This window comes from Amblyraja radiata, chromosome 28 (genome assembly GCF_010909765.2).
Source record: "Amblyraja radiata isolate CabotCenter1 chromosome 28, sAmbRad1.1.pri, whole genome shotgun sequence".
Taxonomy (NCBI): domain Eukaryota; kingdom Metazoa; phylum Chordata; class Chondrichthyes; order Rajiformes; family Rajidae; genus Amblyraja; species Amblyraja radiata.
Window position 1 is genome coordinate 16,613,886 of NC_045983.1, and position 19,472 is coordinate 16,633,357.

At 47.4% G+C, this 19,472-nt stretch overlaps 1 protein-coding gene across 1 annotated transcript in view; it reads right to left on the minus strand.

The window, feature by feature from the left end:
- atp2a3 (ATPase sarcoplasmic/endoplasmic reticulum Ca2+ transporting 3) overlaps nucleotides 1-19,472 on the minus strand; it is a 136,872-nt gene that overhangs the window by 47,347 nt on the left and 70,053 nt on the right. The window contains exons 6-8 of the mRNA XM_033045929.1: nucleotides 17,035-17,115; nucleotides 9,593-9,678; nucleotides 5,799-6,263 (exon numbers count right to left, since the gene is read on the minus strand). Of these exons, the coding sequence (XP_032901820.1) occupies nucleotides 5,799-6,263; nucleotides 9,593-9,678; nucleotides 17,035-17,115 (632 nt within the window). The remainder of the gene's footprint in view (nucleotides 1-5,798; nucleotides 6,264-9,592; nucleotides 9,679-17,034; nucleotides 17,116-19,472) is intronic.

Consider the following 19,472-nt stretch of genomic DNA (forward strand, 5'->3'; position numbering starts at 1 on the left):
AGCAGACAACGCAACGCTGCTTTCTCTGTCACTTCTGATGAGCTCAGCCCTAGAGGGCTATTACAGTTTGTTCCATTTAATGAATGCATAAAGATGAGAAATAATGGAAAACACCATTTACCCCGGGGGTTTCGTGCTGAATACAGCCACAGAAAGAGAAGAACAATTAACCAGTATCTTTCAAAGCCTCAGACAATCGGGTCAGTGATGGGTTGTTGGGGAAGTCACTGCGGTAAAGCAGAAACTAAATGGTGCACAACCATATCCCACAGGGAATGTGATGTTGGCCTCTACATCATGTGTAAGAAGGAATTTTAGATGCTGGTTTACACCGAAGATGGACACAAAATGCTAGAGTAACTCAGCGGGTCAGGCAGCATCTCTGGAGAAAAGGAATAGTTTGATAAAGGGTCCCGACATCATCTATTCCTTTTCTCCAGAGATGCTGCCTGACCCACTGAGTTACTCCAGCATTTGTGTCTGTTTCTACATCATGCCTGCGTCTCTCTGCCAGGAGATCAGTGTGTGGCCTCCCAGGATGCTCAGTCTGAATCTTGCCAATCTCAAGCCCAGCAGACCACGTAAGGCAGCCGTGGCCAGACCACCTCCAGCACTGGTCCGGGCCACTTCTGGAGGAGGGAGGAGGTCAGACACTCACAGCGCTCCCCTGTTGCTGTGGTATCTGAAGACACCGGGCTAATACAGGCATCACAATGTCTGGTGGTCTACCCGCACCTCGAGGTTGCAGCCAGCTGTGGGAGTGAACCCCTGGGGCACAAAGGTGGACGGGCGAGGAGAGGACATCAGTTCGCAGGTTGATTGACACGTCCAAGGAAGGCGATGGCTGGAGGACTGCAGTAGCCTGGGGCTTGCCAGGGTTGGGCAACGCTCGCTCATAATACCTAGAGCGCAGACTGGATTTTGGAAATAGCGCCTATACATGGCGTCTCTTGCATGCAGGGTCAGTAGACTATTTCTGTACAATTTGCTAATCGGGAATGTGTTTAGGCTTAGCAATACTCTGCTGGATTGTGCATATGAAAATAATTGTTGCTGTGTGCACGACAATAGAAGCAGGATTTCCCTGGCCTGGAACAGCACAACAGAGAGAGAGTAGCCCTCAAGCTGATGCATTATAGAGCCATGGAAGAGCACATAAAGCACAGAAAAAGGCCCTTCGGCCCACACTTTGTGCCAACCATCAACCATCCATTTACATAAATAACGTTTATATTCTCTCCACATTCCCATCAGCTCCTCTGGATTCCAGCACTCATCTGCACACTCGGGACAATTCACAGTGGCCAATTCACCCACCAACCCACAGGTTTCCAGGATGAGAGGGGAAACCGGAGCACCCGGAGGAATCCCACGCTGTCCGAGGGAGAACATGCAATGTGTTATCCTGAGCTAATGTGGCCTGCAGTAATCCGGATGGATGCAGGAGGAGCAACCTGCACCAACACACCCACTCCAAGCGTGGAGGTTAGAATCGGAGACAAGCCCAGTGCTCAAACGGAGAGGAAGTGTACTTTAACCACCCGTCTTTAATGCCAGCTCACCACGGACTGGCTAGTCCTGACTGCCAGAGGTGTAGATGATCAAGATGGAGAAACCTACAGCTGAGAGAAGCCAGAAGCAAAAAGATTCATTCACATGTTTCCGTCTTTAGTCAGCCAGAAAGTCAAATCATCAGGAGAGCTAAGAAAGCAATAACAGGCATTGTACAATCCCTTCGCTGCAGCCAAGTACAACGGCAATCTGAGCAGCAATCCGTGGCTCCAAACCACCTTCTACACAATGTCAAAGCAGCAGCCCTCCATGTTACTAGTTTGGCCAGAATAACTCTAAAAATCTTACTTCATCCACTGCCAGGCACCCTGGAGAAGGTAAACATCCATCAAGTTGGGAAAGTGTTCGAGTGGCAGCGTGGCCAAGATGAGTTGCTAGATTTCTGCTGGTCACGTTCACTGTGCAGCCTCCAGTCAGCAGGGCTTCCAACAAGAAAACTGGTAGCCACTCTCTGCTCAAGTCCCACAAACAGTACTGGGATATAGTGGCTGGATTTTCATTTCAGTGATGTCACTTGAGGTCTACATGACAACTGGGATGGTGGGTGAAAACTGCCTCCTCTTTGATTCCAGGGATGATTGGGTTAATGTATGTGGAGCATTTGATGGGCTATGGACCTGTTCTTGCTGGAGTTTAGAAGGATGAGGGGGAGATCTCATAAGATCATAAGGAATAGGAGTAGACTTAGGCCATTCGGCCCATCAAGTCTTCTCTGCCATTCAATCGTGGCTGATTTATCTCTCCCTCCTAACGCCATTCTCCTGTCTTCTCCCCATAACCTCTGACACCTGACATCTCATTGAAACCTACCGGATAAGGAAAGGCCTAGATCAAGTGGACGTGGAAAGGATGGAACCAGAGAGCACAGCCTCAGAATAAAAGGACGTATCTTCAAATTGGAGACGAGGAGGAATTTCTTTAGCCAGAGGGTTGTGAATCTGTGGAATTCGTTGCCACATATGGTTGTGGAGGCCAAGACATTGGGTATTTTTAAGGAAGTGATCTTGATTAGGAAAGGTGTCAAAGGTTATCAGGAGAAGTCAGGAGAATGGGGTTGGGAGGGAAAAATAAATTAGGTATGATTGAATGGTGGAGTAGACTCGGTGGGCCTAATGGCCAAATACTGCTTGTGGTCTTAAGGTCTTATACAGTGCCATGGGATAGGATGGGCACTGGGGAAATAAACTGCCGAGCGTTGTAAAAATAAATACACTCGTCCATTCATGTCCCTCACTCAATTAGATTAAAGATGCTGTCTTCAATTTCTCTTTGAGTACATCACTTGATCTTACACTGGGTTTTCGCTGTGAACAGGCTTGTCACAACCCGATACCACTTTATACATTACTGCATGATCTCACTTAGAATAAGCTTTCCCTCAATTAACACGTGACTAAGATCAAATAAAGTGTAGTTTAATTAAGTGTAGAATCCATTATCATGCATTCATTTTGCTCTCCATTCCACTCTTCACCAAAGTGGGCTGCCTCCTCCACTGACAGACTCCAACAATATAATGCTTATTTTTCTTTAGTTTAGTTTAGAGATACAGCACTTCAGCCCACCGAGTACGCGGTAACCAGCAATCCCCGCACACTAAAGTCCCTGTCCCACTTAGGAGAACTAAACAGCAACCTCTGGTGACCTTGCCTGCCACCCAAAATAAAATCAAGGTCGAGGTGACCTGCAACCTCCTACCACCTCCCACGCATATGTTGAAAACCTTCCTCGACTATGAAGAAAACCAGCTTCGACTAGACCTGCGACTAAAAAATGATCGATTTTTAAAACGGCAACCTATTTTTAGTCGAGGCCAGTTTTAATCATGTTGAAAAAATAGCAGCAACCTAGATGAAGCCTCGACCACGCAGAAACCACGTTCGACTATTAGGGAGAGTGACCAAAACCTCCGGTGACCTCATGGAAACCTTTGGTGGCGGGCAAGGTCACCAGAGGTTGCTGTTTAGGTCTCCTAAGTGGGACAGGGGCTTAAGACTATCCTACACACACTAAGGAAAATTTACATTTATACCAAGCCAATTAGTCTACAAATTAGTACGTCTTTGGAGTGTGGGAGGAAACTGGAGCTTCCCAGAGAAAACCCACGCTGGTCGCGGGGAGAACGCACAAAAAACTCTGCACAGACAGTACCCGTAGTCAGGATTGAACCCGGGTCTCTGGCGCTGTAAGGCAGCAACTCTACTGCTGTGCCACCGTGCCACCCATGTTGCTCCATTAGTTCTATGCCAGAGATTACACTTCATAGAATCACAAGAGAATTTACTGCATAGTAGGCAGCTGCTTGGCTCATCTCAGCCACGCTAATTAAAGAGCTAGCCAACTAAATCACACCTTTCTGCACTGGTTTTGTAGACCTGCAGGCCAAGGCTCAGCAAGAACGTGTCCAAGGGCTGTTTAAATATGGGGGGAGGTTCCCTCTATCACCTGCTCCAGGAGTGAGATCTAGATACCCACCAACCTCCAGAATTTTATTATTCCTCTTATCCATTCAATTACTTTAAATCCCAGTCTTTTGACCACTTTACTAAGGAAAATAGAGCCTTCCTATTTACTACATCCATGCCCTGCAGTTTTATACATCTCACTTCAGTCTTCTCTCAGCTCAATAAAACAAACCTGGTCCGTCCAATCTTTCACTTTAAAGTCTTGGCAACAGCCCTTTGAATCTCTTCTCCGCCCACTTCACTACAATCACAAGATGGACACAAATATGATGGTTTGGGTCCGACCCAAAACGTCATCCATTCTTTTTCTCCACAGATGCTGCCTGAACTGCTGAGTTACTCCAGCACTTTGTGCCTATCTTTGGTATAAACCAGCATCTGCAGTTCCTTTCTGCACAATGTCAGTAAGGTAACCTCCCATGAACCATGAACAATTAACTAGGTTAATTAAATGTGAAAATGCTGAAAAAAACACAGCAGTCCGTGCAGCATCTGTGTGAAAAAAAGTAGCGAATGCCATCTGTCCTGCAGAGTATTTCAAGCGATTTGTATTTTGATTTCAGGTTTCCAGTATCTGAAGCATTCACTTTGCTTCCCGCATAGATGTTTGTTGCTGTGAAGGTGACTGCTTCTGGTGACAACGAACCAAACACAAAACAAATCTTTGCTTAATAAAAACTCATTAACCAACGTAATAGACCATCGCCGTCCATCTGATATCGCTTCTGATAGATGAGACGCCAACAGCAGCTTCTCAGTAATGAACCTGCTCGTGTGTCGAAAATCTAAATGGGTTTCAGTATAAAGCTCCTGCAAAACCGCAGATGTTACAAAGCTGGATAACTGAACACAGTGCAGGGACAATGACAAAGAAACGTGACTGATCAGTCCACACAGGTCAGTTTTGTTTAGAGATACAGCACAGAAATAGGCCCTTCTGCCCAACTTGTCCATGCCATCCAAGAAGCCTAATTTCTGTGTGTTTGGCCCATTTCCATAGTCTCCCCAAAATGCATCCTTACACTCACTACCCCATCAATATCATTCTGCTGTTAAGACAAGCCTCCTCACTACCAGTTGGATGGGAGCTACAAGGTAGATGGTATGGGACACCAAAATGGTACTGTACCCAATAAATGGTATTGGGGACAATATGTCCCTAACAACTCTCACCAACTTCTACAGTTGCACCGTAGAAAGCATTTTATCGGGATGCATCACAGCATAGTTTGATCCATAGATGCATCTCAGCTCCATCCAAGGCCGCAAGAAATTGCCAGAGAATTGTGGACGCAGCCCAGACCATCACACAAACCAACCTCCTCCTTTCCATTTAAACCTCGCGCTTCCTCTGCAAGTATAATCAAGGACGAGTCGCAACCTGGGCACTCCCTCTTCTCCCCTCTCCCATCAGGCAAAAGGTATTAAAGTGTGAAAATGCACACCTCCAGATTCAGCAACAGTTTCTTCCCAGCTGTTATCAGGCAACTGAACCATCTTACCACAACTAGAGAGCAGTCCTCAACTACTATCTATCTCATTGGAGACCCTCGGGCTATCTTTGATCAGACTTTATGGACTTTATATTGCTCTAAACATCATTCATGCTATTCCCTTTGTCATGTATCTGTACATTGTGGATGGCTCGATTGTAATCATGTGTTGTCTGACTGGTTAGAAAGCAACGAAAGCTTTTCTCTGTACACATGACAATAAATTAAGCTAAGACGTTAGCCAGGCGGGTAATGCCCATCCACGTACCTTACAGACGGACATCTGGTTGGTGGTGAGTGTGCCTGTCTTGTCGGAGCAGATGATTGAGGTGCAGCCCAGGGTTTCCACGGAGGGAAGGCTGCGGACGATGGCGTTCTTCTTGGCCATGCGGCGGGTGCCCAGGGCCAGGCAGGTGGTGATGACAGCGGGCAGTCCCTCGGGGATGGCAGCCACCGCCAGCGCCACCGCGATCTTGAAGTAGTAGATGGCGCCGCGAACCCACGACCCTCCGTGGACGGGGTCATTGAAGTGGCCGATGTTGATGACCCAGACGGCCACGCAGATGATGGATATCACCTTGGAGAGCTGCTGGCCAAACTCGTCCAGCTTCTGCTGGAGGGGAGTCTTCTCGCATACCGTGGACGCCATCTGGTTGCGAATCTTGCCGATCTCGGTGTTGATGGCCGTGGCCACGACCACACCCAGAGCCTTCCCGGCCGCAATGTTGGTTCCCTGAGAAATACAGCGAGCACAAGGCAGGGTCAGTGATGGGCCGAGGGATTGTCAGGTGGGAAAATCCAAGGAGAAATGCAATCTGGAAGAGCCAATGACTTTCAAAATATTATCACAGTCGACAGAAGATAGTATTCTAGATAAACCTTCTAACATAAAACTTGTTATATTTTCTTTTACAAAAAGTTTGGATTGTGGCCCAATGTTTCAAGGAAAACCTTCCATATCCCACTGGGTCCCATCACAGCAGCTGTCTCCTGACATCATCTTTATTTCCATTCTTTCAGGGATCGCACAGTGGCGCAGCTGGTCGAGCCGCTGCCTCATTACGTCAGGGACCCGGGGTCTATCTTGACCTTGGGTACTGTCTGTGTGGAGTTTGCACGTTCTCTCTGAGACCATGTTGGTTTCCTCCCACATCCCAAAGACATGCGAGTTTGTCATTTTCTCGGCCTCTATAAATTGCCCCCCAGTACAAGGGTTCCCAACCTGGGGTAAATTACCCCCAGGGGGTACATTTTGCCTACCCAGGGGGGTAAATTTGTTGATTCTGGATTTGTTTAAAAACAATATTTTAATATGTCCCCTTTGTCGGTTGCTTCATTATGGTAGAAGTGAAAACTCAAATTACTGAAAAATAGGGTGGGGGTAAATTTACTTTCGAAAAGTTGCCAGGGGTAAACGGGATGAAAAAGGTTGGGAGACCCTTGCCCTAGTGTGTAGAGTGCAAAAGTGGGATAACATAGAAATAGTGATATAAAGTGAACGATGGTCGACGTGGACTTGGTGGGTGGAAGGACCTATTTCCATGCTATATCTTTCAATCAATCAGGTGAATTACATGAATGCTCCAGTGGCTCCATGTTCATTGTAACAGAAGTCAACTGCTCAAAATCACAATGCCTGCTTGTGGGAACAAATCAATCCCAGTCATTGTCCTTCCCCTTTGATCCAGCTGACCAACTACGCCTCAGTCACAAAACATCCTCAATGAATTCCCTTCAGAAAAGCAATTTCAATGCGCCCAGAAAATCACTGGCCTATTTAGTGTCGGGGGCGATTCTTGCAAAGCCTGCTTCCACTTTTCATCCTGCATGAGCCGTGAATTGAAAAAGCCTTTGATGAGCAACACAATAACTGGGTTGGCTCGACCTCTCAGAGGTGACAGCCTGACCCCTCTCTCAGATCATCTGCATTTTCCTGCCGTCAGAAGCTATGCTTTGAACTTCTAGTGACGGATATTTATTCCTTCATCTAGAAATGTTATTGATTTTTTTATAAACCTGCATCTGCCAACTTTTCCATTATAAATGTACACATCTACATTTACAGCAGCTGCCCAAGTAAACCAGACATCAGCCACATTATCAAACACCTCCACATTTGTTTTCTGCACCATCCCTTCACCAGACTGAATACAGAGGTAGAATTCTCCCTGAATCCCGTTCATTCCTTTACCACATAATCTCTGTTCCTCAGTGGCTCACATCTCTTCACTTTAGACCATTATCTTGCACATTGGCACCAACTTCTACTTCAGTGCTTTTTTCTTTTTGGAAGCCTTGATTGAGACACCTTTTCAACCCAATTTTTTTAACCCGTGGAATTCTCCCTGCTTTGCTCCTTGTTTGCCACATAAATATTTAACACGGTTGAACAAGGCGCACCATCGACCTGATGTCTTTGTTCCTCTCCTTTTGCACCCTTCCCTTTAATAGACACACAGTGCTGGAGCAAGTCAGCGGGTCAGGCAGCATCTTTGGAGAATAAGGATGGTGACATTTCGGGTCGGAACCCATCTTCAGTTCCAACCCGAAATCCTTTCTCTCTCGAAATGCTGCTTGTCCCGCTGAGTTACTCCAGCACCGTGTGTCTATCTTCGGTGTAAATCAGCATCTGCTGTTCCTTTCTACACAACTTTCCCTTTAAATTTTCTTTCCAAATTTAATGTGGCTAGAAACTTGATCATGCTTAGAATAATCCTTCTTTGGGTCTTCTGATGTTTTCGAGTTCATTTACTGAAACCAGCACGGGGATCACCTTGTTCCTCACTGACCGTGTACAAACACTGGAGGAGCTCCAGTCAGTTTGGAATAGGTCAAAATCTTTAATCTTTCGTATTTTGTTTTTCTATCCAGACATCTCTAAACTATGTTTAATCACCTCCACATAATGCAGTCCAAGTCGAGTTATTAACTCGTGTCCTCCTTTGCAGTCATCCGCTGGATTCGTGTTTATAAATGAAGCCAACTTAATGTCAGAATGAAACGATCATTCCTTGCACTATAATGAATTGTTAACTCACTAACTGCATTGCTAAAATGTTATACATTCGTATATAAAGAAGCTAAGAATCTCACTTTACTCACTAACTTTGTCCTTTCTATCCTCCCTGTACATCCCATGGGGTTGAGAGGGAAAGATAGATCAGCCATGAATGAATGGCGAGGTAGACTTTATGGGCTGAATGGCCTAATTCTGCTCCTCGAACTTATTAATAGGCTAATTAACGCTTAACCTCCATGCCATCTGCTCCATGACCAAATTCCTTGTTCGTATAAAGCCTCTGTCCCACTTAGGCAAATTTTTTGGCGACTAGGCTGTCGCCACATGGTCGCAGGGTGACGCCTGTATGGTCGTGAGTAGCCTCCTCAAGTGGCCTAAAGAGTCGTAACGTTTTTCTGGTCGTCGCTGGATTTTGAAATGTTCAAAACTTTTCGGCGACTGTGGGCTTGACGTAGGTGCTGTCGTAGGTTGTCGCCAGAATGACGCTGATTGTCGCCAGATGACGCTGGTTGTTGCCGGGTGCTGACTTTGGTGAATTCCATTGCCGACTGCCTACGTCAACCTACATCAACCGGCGACGGGTACCGGCGACTGAATTGCCTTCAGTTGTCACCGCCAGGGTCGTTGCTAGTCGTAGCTTGTCACGGGTGGACGTAGGTTGACTTTGGTTGTCGTAGGTTGTCGGTAGCTTGCTGTAGCTTGCCGTCGACTAGCTGGTAGGGTCCAGTCGCTGCTTTTTTGGCGACCTGCTACGCCTATGACAGTTGCCGTCAGTCGCCAAAACAAATTGCCTAAGTGGGCAGGCCCTTAAAGGTAAACGTACCTAGTCACTGTCAGGCTTCACCAAGCTGCTTTGCAAGCTGTTGGTGCAAGAGCTGTGCCCAGCACAGCACACTTCCAAGCAACTGATTTATTCACAGAGTCAATCTGTAAACTGCGATTATTAATAATAACTCAAAATTCCACCTGACAGCAGAAATTCATCCAGAAGAGTTTTTTGTTTATGTCCCACATCCTGAAATTAACTCGCACTCTCTACGTACCGAAAACAGCATGTTCTTCTTGTCCTGGTTTACAGCTCGTGGGTCAGGCACGGGATCACTGTGCTTGATGACAGAGACAGATTCACCTGGACACAGAAAGGAAAGAGTTACAGTCAGCACGGTATGAAGCAGGGAGAGAACGGGAATCCCCAGAGGAGCAGAAAGAGATCACCATTTGATCCTGTTTATGCAACGTCATACTGGGTTCAAGCAAACTAGTGGAAAGCTTTCCTGTGGATGGAAGGCTTTGGTTCTCACCCAGCAATGGCAAGGCAGAGGTGGGTTGAAGTGAGGGCACATGCAAATTGGAGGAACAGCACCTTATATTTGGCTTGGGCAGCTCTCTAATTTCAAGTAACCTTTGCATCCCCTCCTTCCATCCTTCCCACCCCCCTCGTTAGTTGCCCTATTAGTTCCAATGTTCACATTCTTGTATCCCACTTCGCTAGCCAACAATAGTCCATTATGGGCTCCACCTTCTTTGGTCACCTGTTGCCAGCCCTGCTTTGGCCTCGTCTTATCTCCAGTTCCCTCCCCTCAACTTTCAGTTTGAAGAAGGGTCCCAACCTGAAACGTGACCTATCCTCTTTCTCCAGAGATACTGCCTGACCCGCTGAGTTACTCCAGCATTTTATGTCTACCTTAATACTGTAAGTTAGAAGTTGGTATTCAGAGTATCGTGCTGCTAAACCACAAACGCTAAAGGGCTGTTGACAGATGAAGTTTGGATTCAGTGCCTGTGGTGCTGCAGTTGGGCAGGTGTTGACAGCAGTGGTTGAGGATGCAGTTGGCAGAGATTGGTTAGGTGTGGTGGACTGGCTCAGTCTACAGTACCGGCAAGGCTGACCGACAGCTAGGTGTCCCCCTGGGCTCTTGCGGGGGTGGGGGGGGGGGGGGGGGGGGGGGGAAGGGGGCAGAGGTTCACATCCTAATCAGAAAAAGGCATGGTGGCTCAGCGGTAGAGTTGCTGCCTCATAGCTCCAGAGACCTGGGTTCAATCCTGACGATCCTTACGGAGTTTGAACATTCTGCCCGTGACCTGCGTGGGTTTTCCCCGGTTTCCTCCCACACTCCAAGGACGTACAGGTTTGTAGGTTAATTGGCTTTGGTAAAAATTGAAAATTATCCCTAGAGTAGGATAGCTTTAATGTACGGGGATCTCTGGTAGGCGATTAATCGGTGGGCCGAAGGGCCTGTTTCGACGCTGTATCTCTAAACTAAACTACAAAACAGGCGACAGAGAAGAGTTTGTTTTATTCCTTCGACGAATGCAGGCTGACCCGGCATTTAATTGTCTGCCTCTCACTGTCCTCGAGAAAGGTCATGGAGAGCTGTCTTGTTGTACCGGTGCAGTCCTTGAGTTGTGGGTACACACACTATGCTGTTAGGGAGGGAGTCCCAGGATTTTGATCCAGCAACAGTGCAGCAATGGTGATGCATTTGCAAGTCAGGGAGGTCGTGTGACCTCGAGCGCAACTTGCCATGCATCTGCTGCCCTTGTCCTCCCAGCTGCTAGAGGTCATGGGTTGACAAAGTGCCGTCTAAGGGGTCATAATGTGTTTAGTTCAGTTTAGAGATACAGCCCGCAACCAGGCCCTTCGGCCCACTGATTTCATGCTGACCAACATTCCCCATACACTAGCACTATCCTACACACACTAGGGACAATTTACAACCTTTACTGAAACCCCAATTAACCTACAAACATGTACGCCTTCGGAGTGTGGCACCAACACTGCACAGACAGCACGCGCAGTCAGGATCAAAGCCGGGTCTCTGGCGCTGTAAGACAACAACTCCACCACTGTGCCGCCCTGAGTGGCTGCAGTATTGCAGTATATGGGGTAAATAGTCGCCACTGTTCACTGGTCGTGGATGGAGTGAATGGTTGTGGTTGAGGGAGGTGGAGGGTGAAATCTAGAGGGCTGCAGAAGATTCACCAGGTTGCTGTCTGGATTGGACGACTATAGTTATGGGGAAAGACTGAAAATGCTGGGCTTGTCTTCCCTGGAGTGGAGGGGCCGAGGGGTGACTTGACAGAGGTATATAAATAAGATGCATAGAGTAGGTGGTCAGAATCACTTCACCTTGATTGCGGCCTCAAAAACAAGACAGTCGATGTTTACGGTGAGAGGACATTCAAGGGGTTTGTTTGTTTCTATACATTGTGGTTCACATCTGGAACTCGCTGTCGGAGGTGGTGGTGGAATCAAATACAATCACGACATTTAAGAGACATTAGTATATTTGATATATTTCTATTGGGCCATAAATAAGCATGATTATGCCTAAGGTTATGGATCTAATGCGGCAAATTGTTTTCCTGTAGATGGGAGAAAAGGTCAGCAGGGATGTAGTGGGCTGAAGGGCCCGTTTCTGTGGTGTTTGACTCCGTGGCTCTTGTTCTAGATTATTGCGTTAGGGGAAACATCCTGTCTGCATCCACCCTGTCCAGCTCCCTCAGGGTTGTGCATGTTTCTGACCATTTATTACAAAGCTCGTTGATGCTGATTTTTAAAACCACAAGTATTCTGATGTTCACCCTCACAGCATGCTTCACAAAGGTAAAACAAACAAAGGCTACAGTTAGTTGCAATTCAGCACTGCCGGATCCACTCTGAATCATAGGACGTGACATCATTTCCCCCCCCCCCCCTCCCGCTTACAATTAAGAAAAGCGGCGGTTTCCCTCCGGAGCTGAGGCCATGGGAAGAGCAGAGCCAAGTCGTGCATCTGCCAACACATGAGCTCACGGTGCAGGTGGCATTATATGGAAACTCTTCCCATTGGAAAAAGGTACTGCTATTCCTGGGAATCTGCCATCCAGAAACCACTGGGAAACTGGAACTGGTGGGAGCAGGAAAGGAAGAGCTGTACAAGGCATTAATTAAACAATTTGCCAAGTCGTGTCTGCAGCCAGATCGTTTCTACCTGGGAGCTGAAAGCTTTGCTGGAGCTTAATGGTTTCGAACTGTACTTATATTAGTGGGATTCCAGTTCTCCGGGGTAAAAACCTGCCTTAAGATACAGCAGAGATCTGCCAAAGCCTGGGAGCAGACACAGGGATTGCCAAAGGGACCAGGTCTACTTTAATGATCCACTTTGAATGGGTTCAGTATCTGGTCATTGTTTGTCCCGCTCCTTATTGACCAGGAATGTGTATAATGTCATGTGGAACTGGCGACATGACTGAAGAAGGGTCTCGACCCGAAACGTCACCTATTGCTTTTCTCCAGAGATGCTGTCTGACCTGCTGAGATACTCCAGCTTTTTGTGCCTATCTTTGGTGACATTTAAAGGTAGATGGTGAAGAGGTGAAGTGAAGGTGTCCCAGACAGAACACGTGCTCTTGATTGGGTGCTGCCCTGGGGTGCGTTGGTGGGGAAGGTACAAAGTGAGGGGCCTGAAGACTCCCCAGAGAAGACAGCAGGACACGTAGCGGCCATAAGGCTCAAGCCTGCCAGTTGTTCAATGACTTGGCTGTGAATGGCCAAGTGCAGGATATCAGCCTTAAATGGCAGCTCCCTACAACTGCACTGCTGCCCTCTGCCCCAGGCCATTTCCGCACAACCCCCGCCCAACAGCACCTGCATCTCACACCTTCAGGCTGCACCGCAACCTCACAGTCACAGCACTGGTGCAGGGCTCACACCCATGTCACGCAGCCATTCTCAGCGGCAGCAACTCTCTGCACCACCTCCTTCCCTCCGGTAAAGAACAGGCAGCTGGAGGAGAGTTGACCCACCACTCCCGACTCCCAGTCCAATCCATCATGGGGACAGGCGTTAGAGACCCTGGCCAAGGACGTTACAGACACTAGGCCTGTACTCGCTGGAGTTTAGAAGGATGACATTTTTTTTATATGTATATATTTTTACCCTTTCTTATATATTTAAAATTGCTCTTGTGAATCGCACCGTGGGATTGACTTTTAAATTTCGTTGTACCATGTGCAATGACAATAAAGAGATTCATTCATTCATTCATTCATTCACTCATTCATTCATTCATTCATGAGGGAGAACCTCATGGAAACTTACCGAATAGTGAAAGGCCTGGATAGAGTGAATGTGGAGAGGATGTTTCTACAGAGGGAGAGTCCAGGACCAGAAGCCATAGTCAAAGAATTAAAAGACATACCTTTAGAAGGGAGATGATAAGGAATTTATTTAGTCAGAGGGTAGTGAATCTGTGGAATTCACTCCCACAGATGGTTGTGGAGGCCTAGAAAATGTATATTTTACAGGTGGAGATGACAGTACGAATGTCGGGGTATGGGGAGAAGACAAGAGAATGGGGTTGAGGGGAAAAGATAGATTAGCCATGATTAAATGGGCCGAATGGCCTAATTCGGCTCCTAGAACTGATGCCAGGGTTGATGGCATCCACATAGTGTACATTCCTCGTCACATCTCAACTCACAACCCCTCACACCCGTGTCTGATTTACACGCTGCAAATGGTACAAGAATGAACTCTCATTTCGTGCTTAACAAGGAACTGCTGATGCTGGAAAATTCAAAAAATTTCGCTTGGGCTGTTTACACCCCAACGGTATGAACATTGACTTCTCTAATTTCAGGTTGTCATTGCTTTCTCCCTCCCTCCCCTCCCCCTTCCCTGCTCTCCTACGTAGCCTACTATCTCCGCATCTTCCTTTCTTCCCTCCCCCCTACCCCGACATCAGTCTGAAGAAGGGTCTCGACTCGAAACGTCACCTACTCCTTTTCTCCATAAATGCTGCCTCACCTGCTGACTTTCACCAGCATTTTTAGTCTACTCTCATTTTGTGCTGCGCTGTTCTGAGCAGCATTATGACCAAATATATAGGTGTTGCCTCAAATTCTCAAGCTATCAATGAGTGTACATTTCCTTTTGTTTAAGTAAAGGTTGTACAATAATTAATTGTTGTCAAATGCCCCGTAGTCAAATACATGAATATGTTGATCTTAGCTACTCATTCTGTGACTTTTATGCATCTGATTCATTAAAGAGCAGGGTAGATATTTTCGCAGTGGCTGTCGGAAGCATTCCTTAGATACCAATGTCAGTGCAACCCAAGAGCGGCTCACTTGTAACCTTGCATTCAGTTAAAACCACCGACCACACCCGACCTGTACAATGCACTACTGAAACTGAATGCCGATGTCAACTCACTTCATGTCACCCATGTGCGTTTCTTGGCTCCAGGATTGGCAGGGGAACTGGGGATGGTGGGGGAGGGGGTGAGAGGGATGGAGAAGGATTTCTCGAGGGGCACAGTCAATATTTACCCTTCCACCAACCAACACCAAAACAGATAATCTGGTTACTGCCACAACGTTACCGTGAGGAGCTGGCTTCGCTTGGGCAGCTTACAACCCAGCGGATTGATTTCTCCAACTTCTAGTAACCCTTGCACTCCCTCTCTCTCCGTCCCTCCCCCACCCTAGTCTTCCTGTTAATTTCACTGTTTGTATTCCTTTGTTATCACCTCGTCCCCAGCCCACAATGGACTGTTGTGGGCTCCACAATTCATGAGTCATCGATGCAGTCCAACAATTGCCCATACATTAGTTCCTTGTAAGGCCACTTTTCCATCCTACACACTAGAGGCATTTTACAGCAGCTACAGACCTGCACGTCTTTGGAATGTGGGGGTCCTTTACCTTCCCCTCCCTGACTCTCACACTGATGAAGGGTCTCGTCCCGAAAAAGTCACCCGTTTCTTTTCTCCAGAGTTACTCCAGCATTTAGTGTCTATCAACTGTGCACAAATTGGCAGCATTGCACATACTCTTCATAGAGTGACTGTGTTTCAGGAGGGCCGGGTTCACGAGGCTGCAGCCTGCGAAGGGATGTAATGAGGCTGTGAAAAGTAGCGCAGGAGGCATGTGTTGCTTTTCTTTAAATGTCTGACAGATGCTCAGTGGAACAGACATGATGTTAAGAGCAGAGAGGTTTGAATAATTTAGAGATTGGAATTCCCGAGGCAGTGCCTTAGATTTGCTTCTATTCCAGTTCTGTAGGAGTTCACTGACTGGGCTGATGTGGGATGTAGTGCGGTGCTCCTGCTGTTTTTGCTGGGCTCCAAGCGAGCTCCGGGCTCCTCAGTGCCTTCATGAATGTTCCGCCTCCATTTTGAGCAGAGAAGGGATTTTCGTGATCTCCGGAGCCTGCCCGCAGAATCCACAGTGCAATTTGGGAGCAGTTCTTCGGTCACTTGAAGGGAGAGCAGGGAGACCCTCTGTGGCTGCCACAGCAAGACCTGTCTCCTCCTGAAGCCATCAGCCGTAAATAAACAGCCAGCTTAAAGCCAACCACACAGAGTTCGCTTTGGTGAGGACCTCAGAGTGTAAACTGGGCCTAGAACTGGATGAAGCAGGCCCTATCAATAAGTAGCCACTATGGGCCACAGGCAGGAGTAGGCCCCAAAGTTACACTGGGCCACGAGTGTTCTGGTTAACTGTTTCGTGTGTGGCGCAGCAGTGGAGCTGCTCCCTTACAGCGGCAGAGACCCGGGTTCGATTCCAACTGCGGGTGTTGCCTGCACGTTCTCCTCTGTGACCACATGGGTTTTACCCGGGTGCTCCGGTTTCCTCCCACATTCCAAAGACGTGCAGGCTTGTAGCTTCTGTAAATTATCCCAGTGTAAGATGGAAAAGTGGCCGAGGAAGGAACTAATGTATGGGTGATCATTGGACGGCGCAGACTCTGTGGCCAAAGGGTCCATTTCCACGCTGTAACTTTCAACTACACTAAAGACCACGAGCCCATGCCGGGAGGCCTGTAACGAGATGTTGCTTCCATCACTGGGACACCAACACCTCTGGTAACCTCAGCGTGGGGCTCCTCACAAGCGACACATTGCGGGGAGAAGCTGTGTGGAGAGGTAGGTTCGTCCCACCTCAAGGATAATTGACAAGAACATGGAGCAAGTGCTCCAAACGTGAAAAAACTAGAACTGAAGTAGCAAAAGCACGTAAAAAACATCTCTAACTTAATGTGCTCAATAAATAAATAAAGCAAGTCAACAGCTGGATTCCAGTTGAACAACAATGCAGCTTAGTGGTGCAGTGACAGAGTTGCTGCGTTACTGTGCCAGAGACCCCGGTTCGATCCTGACTATGGGTGCTGTCTGCATGCAGTTTGTACCTTCTCACCGTGATCTGTGTGGCGTTTTCTCCGGCAGCTCCGGTTTCCTCCCATACTCCAAAGACGTACAGGTTTTGTAGGTTAATTGGCTTGGTATAAATGTAAATTGTCCGTAGTGTGTGTAGGATAGCGTTAATGTGCGAGGATCGCTGGTCGGCGCAGACCCGGTGAGCCAAAGGGGCTGTTTTCGCGATGTATCTTTAAATTATTATATTATATTATTATAATCTAAACTAAACCTGTGCACAGCAAGCAAGCTTGGCCTGAGAGAGGGCAGCAGCAGCAGCAGCAGCAAGCCGGGATCCTCACCTGTAAGAATGGACTGGTCCACTCGCAGTGTTGTTGACTTGATGCCGATAATCCTGATGTCAGCGGGGACTTTATCACCAACTGAGGAAGAAAAAGGGGGGAAAAAAACACACACACAATTAAACCAAGCGTACAGTAACAATCCTCCAATTGAATTATCTGGTGCAAACTCCACGTGCTTCCCTTGATTATTAGTTGATCCATGTCTCCTCCACTCAGAATTCACACTGATCATTTTCTTAAACATAATTGAGTGCAGTGCAGCAGTGGTTGAAGAAGGTGCTCACCTCCACTTTCTCAAGGGCAATTGTACTGGCCATGTCCATATTCTGAACAATTCTGACGGGCAGCACGGCGATACAACGGTAGATTTGCTGCCTTACAGCACTAGGAACTTGAGTTTGATCTTGACTACGGGTGCTGTCTGTATGGAGTTTGTACGCTCTCCCCGTGATTGCGTGGGTTTTCCCCGGGTGCTCTGGTTACTTCCCACACTCCAAAGTCATACAGGGTTGTAGGTTAATTGTCCCTAGTGTGTGCGCTAGTGTACGGGATGATCGCTGGTCGGCCGAAGGGCCTGTTTACATGCTGTATATCTAAACAAAATTCATTGCAACGTTTAAGAAACCTTTAGACAGGTATATGTATAGGATAGGTTTGGAGGAATATGGGCCAAATACAGGCAGGTGGAACTAGTGTAGATAAGACATGTTGGTCAGCATGAGCAAGTTGGGCCAAAGGGCCCATTTCCATGCTGTAGGACTATGAAACAACCAAGGTGTTCCCTCATGCTCCTCTCCTTCCAGATAGAATCGCCTCCAATGACCCTCAAGCCATTTCTCCTGAGCTCATCCTCCTCTTGTTTGACTGCTGGCACCTCATCCGCAGGCAGATAACTCAGACCATGGATGTCCTCACTGACATCAATGAATGCCAGCAGGAGGCCATCGTGACAGGTAGCAGTATTCAGAATGTAGAAACAAATAACTGCAGATGCTGACTTATACCAAAGATAGACACAAAGAGCTGGAGTAACTCAGCGGGGCAGGCAGCGTCTCTGGAGAAAAAGGACAGGTGACGTTTCAGGTCTGAAGAAGGGTCCCGACCTGAAACATCACCTATCCTTTTTCACCAGAGATGCTGCCTGACCCGCTGAAATAATCCAGCACTTTGTGTCCATCTTCGGCATAGACTGATCCAGCCTTTTCCAAACACGTCACAGAGCATCACAATGGCTGACCAGTCTTCTTCTTCTTTTGTGTCCTTATGCTATATACTGGCTCACCACTGCTGTACACATCATTGTGCTATTGGTGTGTTATGTGCAAGGTCTGCAGCAGTACATGGATTATCCAGCAATGGCCATTGCAGTAGGTTTTGCATTGACCAGTAACCTACATTAAAGAACCTTATATGGAGATGGATCAAGTGGAGTGAGAGAAGTAGATTGTCTAAGACTGAAGAAAATAAAATCCTCAACTAGCTATGTGTTTGATGCCCAGTTCCCAAGATAGAGATGCTGCACATATCTGTTCACAAATGCCGAGGAGTTGTATACGAGGTGTCGCAAATTGACACTGACAGTAAACTACTAAAGGCTCTGTCACACTTGCATGCGATTGCATGCGTCTGGCGCGACCAAACGTGGTCGCTTGAGGCGTATGGGCCGCGCGGGGCTGGTCCCACTTCGAAGCGCGGAGGTGTATGGAGTTGTGCGGGGCTGGTCCCGACATCGCGCGGGCTCCGAAAATCATGCACTGTCCGAAAATTTTGCGCGGCAACCACCTGTCGGCCCACATGCGCAATGACGGCGTACGCCTAGCGCGTGGCGTTGCGCGATGACGTCACTGCCCGGCATGGTGTTGCGTGATGACGTCACTGCCCGACGCTCAAATTCAGTCGGCCCGCCTCCTGCCCAGCTGATTGGTAAGTATGACGCAAATTATGTCACTCGCGTACTTAGCGCGAACTCCGCTTCCGTTTGGTCGAGCCAAACGCATGCAATCGCATGCGTGGGACAGGCCCTTAAGTGTTTTCTCTTGTGAAACCTTGCTGGCAAAAACAGTCTCCAGGGGTTTATAATCCATCCCATTTCTGGTCAAAAATAAACCTGAACAACTGTGGCCACAGATACCAGGAACCATTGAGGTCTGACAAAAGGTTTCAACATGAAATGTCACCCATTCCATCTCTCCAAAGATGCTGCCGTCCCGCTGATTTAAACAAGCATCTACAGTTCTTTCTTACACCACTGAGATAATGTCAGGACTGGTGTACATTGTCAGACATCCCAACGGTCTGCAATAGTTTATCAGATACATCGTTTTTTCCTGTCTGCTCTATCTATAAATATAGAGGAATATGCAGAGGAAATAATACACCACAGTTCTTTAATCTAATGAAAAGATGAATATACAACTCCATATAAGCAATGTGTA